Source organism: Ipomoea triloba, chromosome 13, assembly GCF_003576645.1.
Source record: "Ipomoea triloba cultivar NCNSP0323 chromosome 13, ASM357664v1".
Taxonomy (NCBI): Eukaryota; Viridiplantae; Streptophyta; class Magnoliopsida; order Solanales; family Convolvulaceae; genus Ipomoea; species Ipomoea triloba.
In genome coordinates, this window is record NC_044928.1 from 30617087 (window position 1) to 30632570 (window position 15484).

At 43.0% G+C, this 15484-nt stretch overlaps 2 protein-coding genes across 2 annotated transcripts; both read left to right on the forward strand.

Moving 5' to 3' along the window:
- The first annotated feature begins 884 nt into the window (after positions 1-884).
- Positions 885-2284, forward strand: LOC116002738 (myb-related protein 305-like). Its single transcript, XM_031242909.1, has 3 exons — positions 885-1079; positions 1272-1401; positions 1682-2284. The coding sequence occupies exons 1-3, from the start codon at positions 938-940 to the stop codon at positions 2124-2126; spliced, it is 717 nt and encodes a 238-aa protein (XP_031098769.1). The 5' UTR covers positions 885-937; the 3' UTR covers positions 2127-2284.
- A 689-nt stretch (positions 2285-2973) lies between these two features.
- LOC116001476 (pentatricopeptide repeat-containing protein At1g20230-like) lies at positions 2974-4833 on the forward strand. The gene has a single exon (XM_031241348.1). It carries the CDS (start codon positions 2974-2976, stop codon positions 4831-4833), a length of 1860 nt encoding a protein of 619 aa, XP_031097208.1.
- Positions 4834-15484: the final 10651 nt, after the last annotated feature.

Genomic DNA, 15484 nt, shown 5'->3' on the forward strand with positions numbered 1-15484 from the left:
TTTCTAACCACCTAAACGTGATAAGAATTTGAGAATTTTCAATAAAAAATAAGTATTGACATTTAACAAATGAATGAATATGGTACTTTATGTGTTGGTTTAGTAATCACAAGCCTCCAAATTCAATTCCTGGTGGGAATTGTCTATTAACATTTTTGGTTTGAGCTTGTCAACGAGTATGAATAATTTAGGCTGGTTTACCTTCTTGATGATCTTTGCTGATAAGGTCATCACAAGATAAGCTTCACCCAGAACACACCTTTGATTATCGACCGCGGGCTTTCCCGTAAATCAAAGAAGAATAAAATACTGTGTGATTGATCTAAATTGTGTATGAGTCATGCCTGCAGGGTTTATTTGGAGAAAGGTATATTCAAACCTCTTTAACATTACGCATATGATTAATCCTTCGATTAGGGTTTATTTGGAGAAACGTATACTCAAAACTCTTTAACATTACGCATATGATTAATCTTTCAATCTTGCAATTACATTAGTAACTACTTACCAACTGTCTCAAACTGTTGAGTGAAAAGATTTTTTTAGATTACTTAAATGAATGGTAATTAGGAATAGTGGATATATATCACCCAAAGAAATACATGCATGTAGTGGAAAATCTGGGGTGATCTTTTCTTTATATTTTTTTAAGAAGGGTATTTAGATTATGGTAAAATAATTAGATGCCATGGTACAGATCATGTTTACCTTTTCATGAGGGATGTGAAAATGACACATTAAGAAGAGAAGAGAAGGGAATTAATGATGGGATGTAAAAGGGGCTTTGGGTTTGCTGATATAAATATATATGCACCAAACCCCTTCAATTCACACATCATGTCCTACAATTTAGAGTACAAAGCTGCTTAGCTACCCATCACTAAAAGAGATCAATTAAATATCCTTTTGATCATTTGGCTTTTGTGCTTACCTGGGAATGATGGGCACAGAACAAATGGGGTGGGGAATCATGGGTGGATGGAGGAAAGGGCCATGGACTGCAGAAGAAGACAGATTGCTTGTTGAATATGTGAGGTTTCATGGTGAAGGAAGGTGGAATTCTGTTGCAAGATTTGCAGGTAACATTGTCTGTGGTCTTAATTAAACACTCTCGGTTTCGAGAAAGTAACTCAATTGAACAGAGAGGCTAGATTGCTTACTGTGCACAATGAGCCCCTTCACCCCTGTGACCAGCTGAGCTGTTCATGCAGGCAGAAAGTAGTTTATTTTTGTCCGAGATGGTGTTTATGCCATTTTTGGGTGTTTTGCAGGACTGAAAAGGAATGGGAAGAGTTGCAGGTTAAGGTGGGTGAATTACTTGAGGCCTGACTTGAAGAGAGGGCAGATAACCCCTCATGAAGAGAGGATCATTGTTGAGCTACATGCTAGGTGGGGGAACAGGTAAATATATATGATGATATATAGAATCTAAGTAATAGTTTGTTGGGCTATGGTTTGGACAGTCAAGTCCAGCATCCCGTCATCAAAGCATGCCACTAACTGCTACATAAAAGTAAGTTTGAAAGCATGTTGTGTAGTTGCGGCTGGCAAATACTGGGAGGGGGTGGTTGGGCGACGGTTCAGAGAGCCAAGTCCAGCATCCTCCCATCTGTTCTTGAAGATTATATTCTTGTGTAAACATGGTTGATTAACAGATGTTGTTATGTTTGGGAACTTTAAGGTGGTCAACAATTGCAAGAAGCCTACCAGGAAGAACAGACAATGAGATCAAGAACTACTGGAGAACTCATTTCAAGAAGAAGGCAGCAGCTAACAGCTCTGATCACCCGAAAGCTCGGATTTTGAGGCAGCAACAACAACAGAAGAAGAAGAAACAAGAGGAGAGCAATCATCAAATGGACATGAGAAAGATGATGTCTTCATTCGACGAAATCGACGAAAACAGACTCTCAGTACCTCAACCTCAACCTCCAACAGACCTGTTGTCTGATCAAGAACAAGGCTTTCTCTACTCCATGATCAATGGCTATGCATCAGTGCCAGAGCCCTATTCCACTGAGGACATGATTATGTGTGATGGGCTGTGGAATTTGGATGATTTTCATGGGAGTTTCAGTGCAAACAAAGCCTGTTTCCTGCAACCTGTAGCAGCTCCTTTCTACTGACCATTCATGGGGGGGAAAAACCAATAAAGTTTCCATCTTTTTGGTGTGACAGATGCCCAATTGAGAACCAAAGAAGGTTTTCAACAAGACTGTTGTATAATCTCTTCAGAACATTCTAACTTTATGTCAATCATATGAGTGCACTATGTCACCTGAAATCGCGTTTTATATAATACGTTATGATTGATTGATTATCAAATTACAAAGTTTTTTAATTAAAAAGTCAGACAATTATATAATTCATCATATCATATGAGATTTTTGCATTCAGTATCTGGTATCCCACCACTGTATGACTAATTCAAATTGAGTTCTGCTCACCTCAATCAAGTTAGTCAGATTGTCGGCTTGATAACCATAAAACTTCAAGTTCGACTCCTAGCAGGAGCAGTATATTGGTCTTCTTGATTTCAGCTGACAAGCTATGAACAACTTAGGTTAGTTTACCTCCTTCGATCCTCTCACTACTAGAGTCACAAAACGGGATTTACCCAATGTACACCTTCAGATAGTTTGCAGGGCAAAATTTGACTGTGATGGTTTGATGGTTAGCTCTTTAATACGATTGGCATATACAAACTTGATCTTCTGATATTGTAATTGTATTACCAATCTGCTTACTAAAAACAACTAAAATATATCAAATGAGATTTTTAAGACTAAAATACATATAATATTCTCTCTTTTTGGGATTTTTCTTCACTTAACATAATGTTTTAGCCCAAGGGGACAAGCCCAAATAAAGATTATACATCCATAGCCTTCCCGCGCAAAATCTCAAACGGTTTTTTTCCAGTCTTCAATTCTTTGAACAGTGATGATCAACTTTCCGGCCATATTTACGTCTATGATTCGTTGTTACCACACATCTGCAGCTGGCTTCTCTCTTAATCTCCTCCATTTTCTTCAAAACTCCATTGATTCTCAATCTCTCAAGCTCGCCCAGCAGTGCCATGCCCAAATCCACCGATCGGGCCTCACTCAAGACTCCGTTCTTGCAACAAAGCTCATCTCGGCGTACTCGACCTGTCGAAACGCGTTCGATTCGCGGCTAGTTTTTTATTCGATTGAAGCTAAAAGCGTATACATTTACAACGCGTTGATAAATGGGTACGCGAAGAACAGGTTCTTCGCGCAAAGTATTGATCTTTTTGAGCAAATGTGCGCGGGTACTGTTTTGCCAGATGAATTCACGTTTTCGGGTATCGTGAAAGTGTTGGGTGAATCCGGGGATTTTGTCTCTGGGAGAATGGTTCACTGTATGTGTGAGAAAAAGGGGTTTGTTTTGGATACTGTGGTTGGGAATTCTTTCATGTCTATGTATGTGAAGGGTGGGAGTCTTCATGATGCATTGAAGGTGTTTGATGAATTGCCTTGCAGAAATTTGAGTTCTTGGAATTGTATAATTTCTGGGTATGCAAATTTGAGGGATCAAACTTTTGAGAATAGTTTGTGGGAGTTTGTGAGAGAGATGCAAACTGAAGGTTGGAAATTTGATGCAATTACAGTTTCTACACTGCTCTCATTTTGTGCAGAAGATAAGAAAACATGGCATTATGGAAGGGAGCTGCACTGTTATGTCTTGAAGAATGGGTTGAAGTTAGAAGTGAGTTTCGACGACGATGCTCATTTAGGGTGTTGTTTGATTGATATATACGCCAAAAGCGGCAGAGTTGATTCAGCAAGAAAGGTTTTTGAAGAGTTAATCCATAGGAATGTGTATGCTTGGACAGCAATCATAAATGGTTATGCGCAGAATGGTGATTTCATGGAAGCTTTTGCGCTTTTCTTTGAAATGCAAATGGAGGGAATCAAGCCGAATAAGGTTTCACTTATTAGTATTCTACCTGCCTGTGGTTCACTGGTGAGTTTGAAGGGCGGGAAACAGGTTCATGGATTCGCCATCAGGCACGAGCTGAACCAAGAAGTCTCGTTCTGCAATGCTCTAATCGATATGTATTTCAAGACCGGGAGCTTGAGTAGTGCAAGAAAGCTTTTTCTCGGCTGCAACACTAAGGACAGAATATCCTGGAGTTCAATGATCGTTGGATATGGACTGCATGGTAGAGGTCAGGAAGCGGTTCGTTTGTTCGACGAGATGCTTCAGCACGGGATAAAACCCGATATGATCACAGCAGTTGCAGTCCTTTCCGCCTGTGCAAGGGTGGGGCTAGTAGACGATGGCATTAGGGTATATCGTTCTGTTCTGAATGACTATGGCGTTAAACCAACGCTAGAAATGTGTTCATGTATGGTCGACTTGTTTGGTCGATCGGGGCAGCTGGAAAGAGCGCTCGATTTCATCGACACGATGCCAGTGCCACCGGGGGCTAGTGTTTGGGGGGCTCTCATGAATGCCTCTGCACTCCATGGAAATGATGAAATGAGAGAATTGGCATACAATTTTCTCGTCCAGATCGAACCCGAGAACCCTGCAAACTATGTTTCGCTCTCGAATCTTTATGCTTCTTCCCAGAAATGGGATGTTGTTTCCAGGGTGAGAACTTTGATGAAAGAGAGAGGGCTGAAGAAGATGCCTGGATTAAGCTGGATTAACATCAGTAATGAAACTCATAGCTTTTACATTTTTGACAAGGCTCACCCTTGCTCCAACATGATTTATGAGAGGTTGGATGAACTCAGTACAGCAATGAAGGAAGCTGGTTTGGACTCTGAATTTGAAAGTGCAATAAAATTGTGTGAATGAGAATCTCCATGGAGGACCAAGGAGGCAAGGAAATCGACTAGTCTAGATTCAGTACAAATTACGCTAGCAGAGTTTGATTCTTATTCGGGTTGCTTTTCTGATCTCATCCTAACCCAATCAGCTAACAACTATTTGCTAATTCAGTCATCTATTAGCTATCAACTAACAATTATTTGTCAAACATCCCCATTAATCCACTTGTGGAATACTAGACTAATGAATGATAACACATTGTCAATACATATGATCAAAGCTGGAATCAAGCTAGAAACAATAGCATCCCCAACCCCAATAGGGGATTTTGGTTGGTTTTTGCAGGTTCCAATGTTTATGCGGAGGAGAGAGGGAGAGGAGAGGAGAGGAGAGAGAAGAAAATACTATGTTGCAATAAGACCTGGTTTTTTCTCCAAAAGTGGGCTCCACCAGAACAAATGCTGCTCATTTGCGTGAGCAGAGGTGCCCAGTCGGGCACGTGCAACACACGTACCTGCTGGACGTGTTAAACTGATTTTTTTTCTTTTTCTTTTTTTTCTCCCTTTACCTTCGACCCTACCATCTTCTCTTTCCTAATCAAACTTGCAAAAACTTCTCAAAAATTACAACTATTAAGATGCACTAACAAGAGATAGATGAAGACCTACCTTGAGGTAGGGAAGGTTGGGAGATTCTATGGGATTTGGGCTGGTTTGTCTAGTGTAAGTGAATTTATTTTCTCTTGGGCTAGTTTTGAAAAGAAAATCATCATTCACCTGATTTTCTTTCCACTTTTGTCATTGATCCATAATTAAGATTAGCATGTGATAACCCTTTTTTTTTGCCCATTTAAAAGTTAATCAGATGAATTTAATTTCGAGACTAAATTTCAAACCATACTATACACTTCTGCATACAAGAATTTTAATAGTATCAAGTATAATAATGTACTTTTTATCATATTAAATACAGAGTATTTATTAGCATTGAGACGAACAATACTTTATACAATCAAAATATAATATATATAATTATATTTGATATAAATATGGATGGATAGGGTAGAAAAGTGTTAATTGGTCATTAAATAATATGAAAGTTGATGATTTGTGTTTGGATAATGAATGCTATCCACTTGGGGGTATATGCAAGGCAAAGAGTGCCACCTAAGGCTGCATCTCTTGGTGGCATTCAAACACAACACATAATTGCCCCCCATCATCACCAACCTAATATGTCCTTTTTGCCTCCCATTGAGCTACACGTGGCACCCCTTTCTCTTTTTTCCTTTGTCCTAATCAATGACGTGTACCATATCATCCCAAGAAGATCTCCCCTCTCTCTTCCTCACTTTGTGTCCCTTTCTCTCAATTATTTTACTCCCCCCCCAAACCCTTCTTTTTTTATATGACCGCAATTCAATTCCAGTTCAAATCACTGATTATAATTCAAAAAAAATAATAAACTTGAACTGAAATCTTTTTAAAGAATTCCAGTTCCAGCTTGAACCCTTGAATCGATGATCAACGAATAGTAAACATGTAAAATGTGACAGAAAAGGAACTTAATACATATGGGCAAATGAGTGGACGAGGACATATTACTATATTAGCTATAGAACGTCTTTCAAAGAGCGTTAGGCAATTATTGATTTTAAATTTCTCAAAACTCAAAAGTAGCGTGTTCAAAAATAAAATTTATGTTTAATTTTTCTTTCTTATCTTATATTATAACTTATACACCAATAAAATATATTACAATTCAAAAATAATAGAGCATTATAAATTTTAGAAATTTTGGTATAGTATAATCCACTAGTATATAGAATTTTCATCTTGTTAATTATAAATATGTTATGAAACTATGCCCAAAAAAAAAATCTTACTTATATTTAATATATGGTAACACCATGTGTGGTATGTTGTAGTTTTACATCAAAAGGCCAGGTCCCCCATGGGGACAAGACATCATGGACAACTCGTTTAACTTTATTATTAAACATACAACATATATTATATACTAATGACAAAGGTTGCACCAAATTATTTATTTGCACATACATGAATGACAAATGGCACATCAACTTATTTATTTCAATAAAGAACATGTATATATATATAATCCATGAAATAATATAATGTAAATGAGATGACATGGGTCTTCTTTCAGTTTAACTAAAGGTACAAAGAGAATTAGTCTCGAACTATTGGTGTGTGATTACTAGTTAACTATTGAAGAAACTTGTGATTAAATCAAAATAATATTAATTTAATCAATATAAAAATTGCAATGCAAACCATTCAAGTCCTTCCTAGTAATCTAAAATGATTTGGTTAGATTTGTGGAGTTTACTGGTAGTGTAAATTATATTGTGTAGAGTTCAAATTTATACGACATGGAGAGAATAGAGTATGCGTTTTATCATTGGTTCAACCATTATGATAGAGTCGAGTACATTGATTGAGAAAATTAATCAAACAAGTGGGGTCAGGTTGCTCTTACCATGTTTAATGATATAATCAAGTGCAAGTGGTAAACTGATGTTTAAGGCATAAGTTATGAGATTAGAAATGATAGATGGTCTACAACACAACTAATTAAAGACTATTAATACCAAATTTAAGTGACATGACATTTCTTTATTGATGAATAATATAGTCAGCTAATCAAGTGGAATAACAATATGCTTCGACAATTTTGATAGCATACGCTATTAATATTGAGACAATTGTTACGTCTGTTTATTTATTTAACTACTGAAAAACTTATATAAAATGTTATTTATACTGAATTTATTAGTGTTAAGTAACATTATTATAAGTAAATTGAATCATATCTTATAATTAAATTAAATATGGGCATATAAAATGAGACGAAAAAAGAAAGAAAAAAAGAAAGATAAGATAAGAAGGGTGTCGAAGTACGTACGTTTTTGACGGAACAAGTTGGAGGGGGACAACAAATGTGGTTCCGGTCGCCGATCAGACTTTTTAAAAGCGCAAGTTGGGGGTTGGTGGGGCCCACGCTTCATCATCATCATCAGCTAGCCTCATGCATATTGCATAATAATACCGGTCCACAACGTGGGGACCACCCATCCTTGCCACGTACTAACAACCCATTTTCCTCGCCGATTCTTTTGCAGGCCCCCCCTCGTTGACCTCCCCGACTCCGGTCAAAATCGCTCCCCCCGCACAAAAACTGCCAACTGCGATTTTGGTTTTGTTTACGCGCAAATTATATTTGCCGTAACAACCAGTTTGGTTAGAATGGGTGATCGTACATTTTTATCGTTTAAAAAAATCAAGAATTTAAATTTCTTCTTGTATAGAAAATCAATCTAACCAACGTTTTTGTCCCTTAATTGGGCTAGTCTGGTACAAACTGAGATTAGTCTAAGTATAGTACGGGTTTAAAGATCTCAGGACACCTCGTGACCTGACCCAAAAAAAATTATATTTGACATGGCTTAGACCTTAGAGGAGTGATATGGGCAAATTATACCGTGCACCACGTACGTAAACGACGTCGTTTTGAGCATTGTAAACTAACTGTCCGTTTTTTTTTTGAAAATCACGTTTCCCGTTTCGGCCGATCTATGTATTTATGTTAATATTCTGTGTATTCCAGGCAATCATTCTGTGTATTCTAGGCAACCGTTATGTGTATTCTAGGCAACCGTTATGTGTATTCATGTTAGTAACACATGTTGTGATGTGTTTGTGCATTCGAATGTTTAGGAGAATGAGTTATGTGTATTTTGTGTCAATATTCTGTGTATTCATGTTATTAACACAGGTTGTGATGTGTTTGTGCATTCGAATGTTAGGAGGATGAGTTCTGTGTATATTGTGTCAATATTCTGTGTATTCTGGGCAAACATTCTGTGTATTATAGGCAAACGTTCTGTGTGATGGGTAAATATGCACATGTACTAGTCAGTCCGTAAATCACCTGTCCGTCGGTCACCCAACCTGTCCGTCAACGGTCACCCAACCGGTCCGTCGACGGTCACCCGGTCCGGGCCGCATGATCGGAAGCAACACACCTTGTGGATTGGAGGCTCACGAGCGCGACAGTTGCTTGATGTGACGACCGACAACTTTTCGGGAACAGGGGATCCGTGTTTTCATCACCTCGAGCAACTCAACCACTTCGAGCAAACCGATGCGCATTTTGCGGAGTGACACCCCATATGCCCTCCACTTGCATATCAGACACCATGTGCATAGTGAATCCACTTTGTATAAAGAGGGGTCATTCCCCTCACTGGAAGGAGGAGAACTCATCAGTACTACACTAATACACTTGTGATTTGCTCATTCGTCTCTCTTGCTCTCTCCTTGTTACTGTTCGTCACCCGTAGAGCGATATAGCTTCTTACCGCTCAGTTGTCAACCGGTAGAGCGACCGATTGACCGGCCGAGCGGCATCCTTCACCACACGTAACACACGTGTTCGTAGCGTAATCGTAGGCCCGTTTACATTTACGCTATCATTGGCGCCGTCTGTGGGGATTGAACGAGTCACTCTGTTCTATCCCTTTATCTTTTCTTTCTTCACACTATTATCCATCTTAAAATGACGAACAATAGGAAAAGTTTGAGCCAAACTCATGCGCGTAGGGGGAGCCCGACTCGGTTGGTCGGACCTCACCCTGACAATGTAATTGAAACACTCCCTGAAGATGATCTACGTCGCCAGTTGGAACGATCCAGGAGCCTAATGAACGAGTTGACATCCAACCAGAGGCAAGATGCACGACCTACCCAACCGGTCAACCCGAATGCAGGCGGACATGCAAGGCAAACGAGCTTTCAAATTCCAGTGACATATGCCATGTTGCCCCCAACTGGCCAAATGCTGACTCCACCACCAGGTGCACTTGGGGGGAACCCGTTGCAAGGGACTCCACAACAAGGATTGACTCCGGTGTACCAACCGTGGCCGGGAACTCCCGGATACTATGTTGTATCACCCACTCCCCAAATGCTTGCAATTCCTCAAATCCCTGCCGTGGAACAACAGGCGCCCCGACCTTCCCAGAGGCAACAGTCGCACCCCCAACCTCAAGATCGTAACTTGGAGGAAGTCCAATCTACGGATCGCACACGGAGGTCCGATCGAGAGGGACGTCGGTATGACCCCATTCAACGTAGGAGTGCTTTTGATCGCATCCGGAATAGCGTTAGATCTCGGTTGGGGCCCCAGAATAACAATGAACACGCGAGACAAAGGCCCCAAATGACTGTAGAGGAAAGCAGCACTGGGAGTGCACAACATGGGGACGCCCATTTAGCTGACAGAAGGGCCCGACCTGTCGGTTGGGTGAGTGATCGGCAGACCAATCGAGTAGGCGATCAACCGGTTAGGGAAGAGAGGCAACTCGATGAGGAGGATAGTCCCCGACTCCAAATGGCCAGGATGCAGGAAAGAATAGATCGTTTACAACAAGAGCTTCGCGAGAGAGTCGGCGCGGGAAAAGAACCATCATGCTCGCTGGTTGCCACCCCCTTTACGGACGACATCATGAGTGCCCACTATCCGCAGGACCTCCAAATCCCGCTGGCTCACACTTATTCCGGACGGTACGACCCGCAAGAGCATGTCGACATGTACTATGGCAACATGTTGATGTTGGGAGTAAGCGATGCGGTCATTTGTAGAGCTTTCTTCGCTACCTTAGTCGGTAAGGCGGCCGAATGGTTCAAGGGTTTGGAGCAGGGGTCGATCAGAAATTTTGGTCAGTTGGCCGATAAGTTTGTAAAGCGTTTCGCTGCAAGTAAATCGAGAAAGAAATCTTACACTTGCCTGAACAAGGTAAACCAAGCTGTGGGAGAACCGTTGTCTACTTTCCTATTTAGATGGGAACGTGAGGTTGATGAGGTTGAACCGATGGAGGACCGGGTGGCAATCCAAGCTTTCCTTGCATCACTTTGTTCCGGGACGCTCTACTACGACCTCATAGTTAATCCCCCCCGAACCTATGAGGAGGCCATCACCAGAGCCAAGCATCATGCAGATGCCACCGAAGCTAACATGGCAAAGAGACGCGATGAGCAGCCGGTCAATCGGGACAGAGGCCACGATCAAAGGAAAAATAAACCACCGTTCAGACACGTCAAACAATACAATCGACCAGAAGATGTACCACGTTTCACTCCGTTGAACAGACCCCTGGTGGAAGTCTTGCAGTTTGCCGAGCAATGCAATTTGATCCACCCACCGGAGCCGATACCCGAGGGGGAGGACAAGAGAAAGTATTGTGCTTTCCACAGAGTCAAGGGACACAATACTTCGGAGTGCATGGCCTTGCGCATGCTCATTGAACAACTCATTCAGAAGGGAGAGTTGAGGCAATTTGTGATGAAGGAGGATAGAAATCAAAGAAAAACGGAAAGGAATGTGATGAAAAGGAATCCCGAAAGGCACGACGAGGCATTCGTCCCACCCAGGTTAGCTGATGAGAAGGCGGTCGGAAAGAAACCAGTGATCCACGTCATCTACGGGGGCCCTGAAGGAGGCGACTCTTCACGACAAAGGAAGCAATGGGCGAGAAACTTATACGTTGGGACGATTCATTCGGAACCTCGAGAGAAGAGAAAGCGTACAGAACCAATACTTTTCACTGACGATGATCTACCATTCCATGGGGAAGCCCAAAATGATCCACTCGTCATCACACTAGATGTCAACGGAACGGATGTCCAGCGGGTGCTGGTTGACACGGGGAGCTCGGTGAACATCTTATATTTTGATGTCTTTGCTCAATTGGGTCTGTCCACCGATCAGTTAACCCCCATTCGGACCCCGTTGTCGGGTTTCACCGGTGACTCCATAGAAGCAGAGGGAGTCATCAGCTTGAATGTGGAGTTGGGCAGCCAACCAAACATATTGAAGACTACCATGGACTTTGTGGTAGTGAAATTGAAGTGTGTTCACAACGCCATACTTGGGCGACCAGGTATCACTCGCGCAGCTGCTATTATATCCATGAACCATTTGTGCATGAAGTTTCATACACCCAATGGGGTTGGAGTGGTTCGAGGAGACCAACGTGCTGCTCGACAGTGCTACGTGCGAGCAGTCAAACAGTCGGACCGGGAGGAAGGCAGGATTCACACCATATCCCAGCAGGTAGATCGCGGAGAAGAGAGGGAAAAACCGCAACCTGCCTCAGAATTGGAAGAGATAGTACTTGACTCCGACCGACCAGAAAGGGTGGTTAAAATCGGTCGGGGACTCCCTGCAGACCTACGTGAGGACATCATCGGAGTGTTGCAGGAGTACAAAGACGTTTTTGCTTGGGGACCGGAAGACATGCCCGGGGTTGATCGGTCTGTCATTTGCCACCGCTTATCAATTCAACCAGGTTCGAAACCAGTCAAGCAAAAGAAAAGGCACCTGTCAAGCGAAAGGAGAGAATTCGTGAAAAAGGAGACCGCCACCCTCTTGTCGGTAGGGCACATCCGAGAGGTCCTCTACCCGGAGTGGTTAGCCAATGTAGTCCTCGCGCCAAAACCGCCAACATGGAGAATGTGTGTTGACTACACTGATTTGAACAAAGCTTGCCCGAAGGATCCATATCCCCTACCAAATCCTGACCAGATGGTTGATGAAACGGCTGGGTGTGAGCTGTTGAGTTTCATGGACGCCTTTAAAGGATACCATCAAATCTTCATGAGCAAGGAAGATGAAGAGAAGACTGCTTTCATCACTCCGGACGGAGTGTTTTGCTACGTGGTAATGGCGTTTGTCACTCCGGACGGAGTGTTTTGCTACGTGGTAATGGCGTTTGGTTCTCCGGACGGAGTGTTTTGCTACGTGGTAATGGCGTTTGGTTTGCGGAACTGAGTGTTTTGCTACGTGGTAATGGCGTTTGGTTTGCGGAACTATGGAGCCACATACGTGCTACGTGGTAAAGGTTTGCTCGGATCAACTATGGAAGCATATGTGGATGACATGCTCATCAAGAGTCGATTAAAAGAAACTCATCCTACCGATCTTGCCCGGGCGAGTCGATTAAAAGAAACTCATCCTACCGATCTTGCCCGGGCGTTCAAATTAAAAGAAACTCATCCTACCGATCTTGCCCGGGCGTTCAAAGTGATGGAAACTTTTAACTTGCGTCTGAACCCAAGTAAGTGTACCTTTGCTGTTCAGACGGGAAAATTCTTGGGGTTCATGATGACGGGGCGGGGGATTGAGCCAAATCCCGAGAAGGTCAGAGCGATAATGGAGATGCAACCCCCCCGATCGGTCAAGGATGTTCAGCGACTGACTGGTCGACTAGCAGCGCTTAGCCGTTTCCTATCCAAGTCAGCCGAAAAGTCTCTGCCGTTCTTTCAGATTCTGAAAAAATCAAATGGCTTTGAGTGGACACCGGCGTGTCAATCGGCTTTTGAAGGTCTGAAGGTATACTTGAGCTCCGCACCAGTCCTCTCGAAGCCGGAGAAAGATGAGGTCTTATTCGTTTATTTGGCCGTGTCCGACCGAGCGGTCAGTTCCGTGCTTGTCCGCGAAGAAGCTAAGGGAATTCAGAAGCCGATTTACTACGTGAGCAAAGCTCTTCAAGGAGCAGAGCTGAGGTACACAAAATTTGAGAAGACCGCGTTGGCGCTCTGGGTGACGGCCAGAAGACTTGCAGCTTACTTCCAAGCTCACCCGATAGTAGTGTTAACCGATCAACCGTTGGGAACGATCCTCAGGAATCCAACATCATCAGGACGATTGATCAAATGGGCCATGATGCTCACCCAGTTCGCGATTGAGTATAAGCCCCGTCCTGCCATCAAGGGTCAAGCATTGGCTGACTTCATCGTCGAATGCACCGCACGCGATCCGGAACCTGACCAACCGACTGCCCTAGAAGAACCATGGTGGGAAGTTTCTACTGATGGGTCGTCAAGTAAGAAGGGATGTGGGGGTGGAATTGTGCTCACATCACCCGAAGGCTTCAAGATTTATCAAGCCTTGATTTTCAAATTTCAACCTACCAACAACGAAGCAGAATACGAGGCACTCATAGGCGGGTTGCGACTGGCCAAGCAGATGAAGGCCGAACGGTTAAGGGCACGGTCAGACTCCCGGTTGATAATCGGACAGCTATCCAGCACGATCGATGCAAAGGAAGATCGAATGATACAGTACAAGGATATTGCGCTCGAATTGTTGCAACAATTCAAAAAATACGAGCTGATCCAAGTATCAAGGATGGAGAACACGGACGCTGACATGCTCTCCAAGTTGACTCAAGAAGCTCCTGAATACGTGTCCAAGATTGCACGCATTGAAGAAATTGGAGCGCCAAGCATTGATGTCATAGAAGTCAGACCGGTTGAGATAGGCGAGCCAGATTGGATGTACGACTTGAAGAATTACATCGCCAACGGCACTCTACCGGACGACTCCTCCCGGGCAAAGAAAGTTAAGTTAAGGGCACCACGTTTTCAATTGGTTGATGATAGGCTCTACAAAAGATCATATGGCGGACCGCTGCTCCGGTGCTTAACTAGCGACGAGGCGAAAGTAGTGATGGAAGAAGTTCATGAAGGGATCTGTTCTGCCCATCAAGGACCAAGAACACTCGCGCAAAAGATCATTCTGATGGGTTACTATTGGCCTTCGATCAACCTGGATTGCGAGCAGTACGTTCGACGATGCGCCACTTGTCAAGAATTTCATAAGTTACCCGGTCGACCGGCCACCTACTATCAACCGGTCAGCGAAGTAATACCTTTTGCAAGGTGGGGTGTGGATCTGATCGGAGCATTCCCGATGGCAGCCGGACGCAAAAAGTATGTGATAGTGGCGATCGACTACTTCACCAAGTGGGTGGAAGCAAAAGCGTTGGCAACCATAACTTCTCAACAGTGTCAAAAGTTTCTTTGGAAAAATGTGATTACTCGCTTCGGGGTACCTGTTCAATTGATCACAGACAACGGGACACAATTCGACAGCCGACCGTTTAAGAACTTCATGGCTCATTTGGGCATAAAGCATACCCGAGTGGCCGTAGCATACCCACAATCAAATGGTCAAGTGGAGAACACCAACCGGACGATCTTGGATGGATTGAAAAAGAAGTTGCAAACTGCAGGTCGAGGCTGGGTTGATGAGCTTTCATATGTTCTTTGGACATATCGAACCACCCCGCGTCGGGCAACGAATGAGACACCTTTCTCGCTGACATATGGATTCGAGGCAAGAGTCCCGATTGAAGCATGGCTCCCTACCACCCGGGAAAGAAATTACGATCCGGAAGTGAATGATGAGATGCAAGGTACGGAACTCAATTTCATAGACGAAAAAAGGGACATGGCAGCTCGAAGGTTAATAGAATATCAGAGGAATGCCAAAGTAGCCCATGACGGTCGAGTAAACCCACGATATTTCCAAGTAGGAGATCTGGTCCTACGGCGGAGGGAAGCTAGCAAGCCGACTGATCACGGAAAATTTGCCAAGAAGTGGGAAGGACCCTACAGGGTCTCTGCAATGGTTCAGCCAGGTACCTATAAGTTAGAGACTCTTTCTGGTCGATTAGTCGCCCGAGTGTGGAACTCTGAGCACCTTATTAAATTTCACAAGTAGTTTGGTTGTTGGAATGTAACTTGCATCTAAAATAATTAAGTCGCAGTGTTTTTGTAATTTTTTCACTGTAATCTTGCTTGGTGTAAGT

What these genes read in the sequence shown, in the direction of transcription:
- LOC116002738 (XM_031242909.1), top strand. Translation starts at nt 938, where the DNA reads ATGATGGGCACAGAACAAATGGGGTGGGGAATCATGGGTGGATGGAGG. An exon ending in TTCTGTTGCAAGATTTGCAG is followed by an intron (nt 1,080 to 1,271) that starts GTAACATTGTCT and finishes GGTGTTTTGCAG; the next exon opens with GACTGAAAAGGAATGGGAAG. An exon ending in CATGCTAGGTGGGGGAACAG is followed by an intron (nt 1,402 to 1,681) that starts GTAAATATATAT and finishes GGGAACTTTAAG; the next exon opens with GTGGTCAACAATTGCAAGAA.
- LOC116001476 (XM_031241348.1), top strand. Translation starts at nt 2,974, where the DNA reads ATGATTCGTTGTTACCACACATCTGCAGCTGGCTTCTCTCTTAATCTC.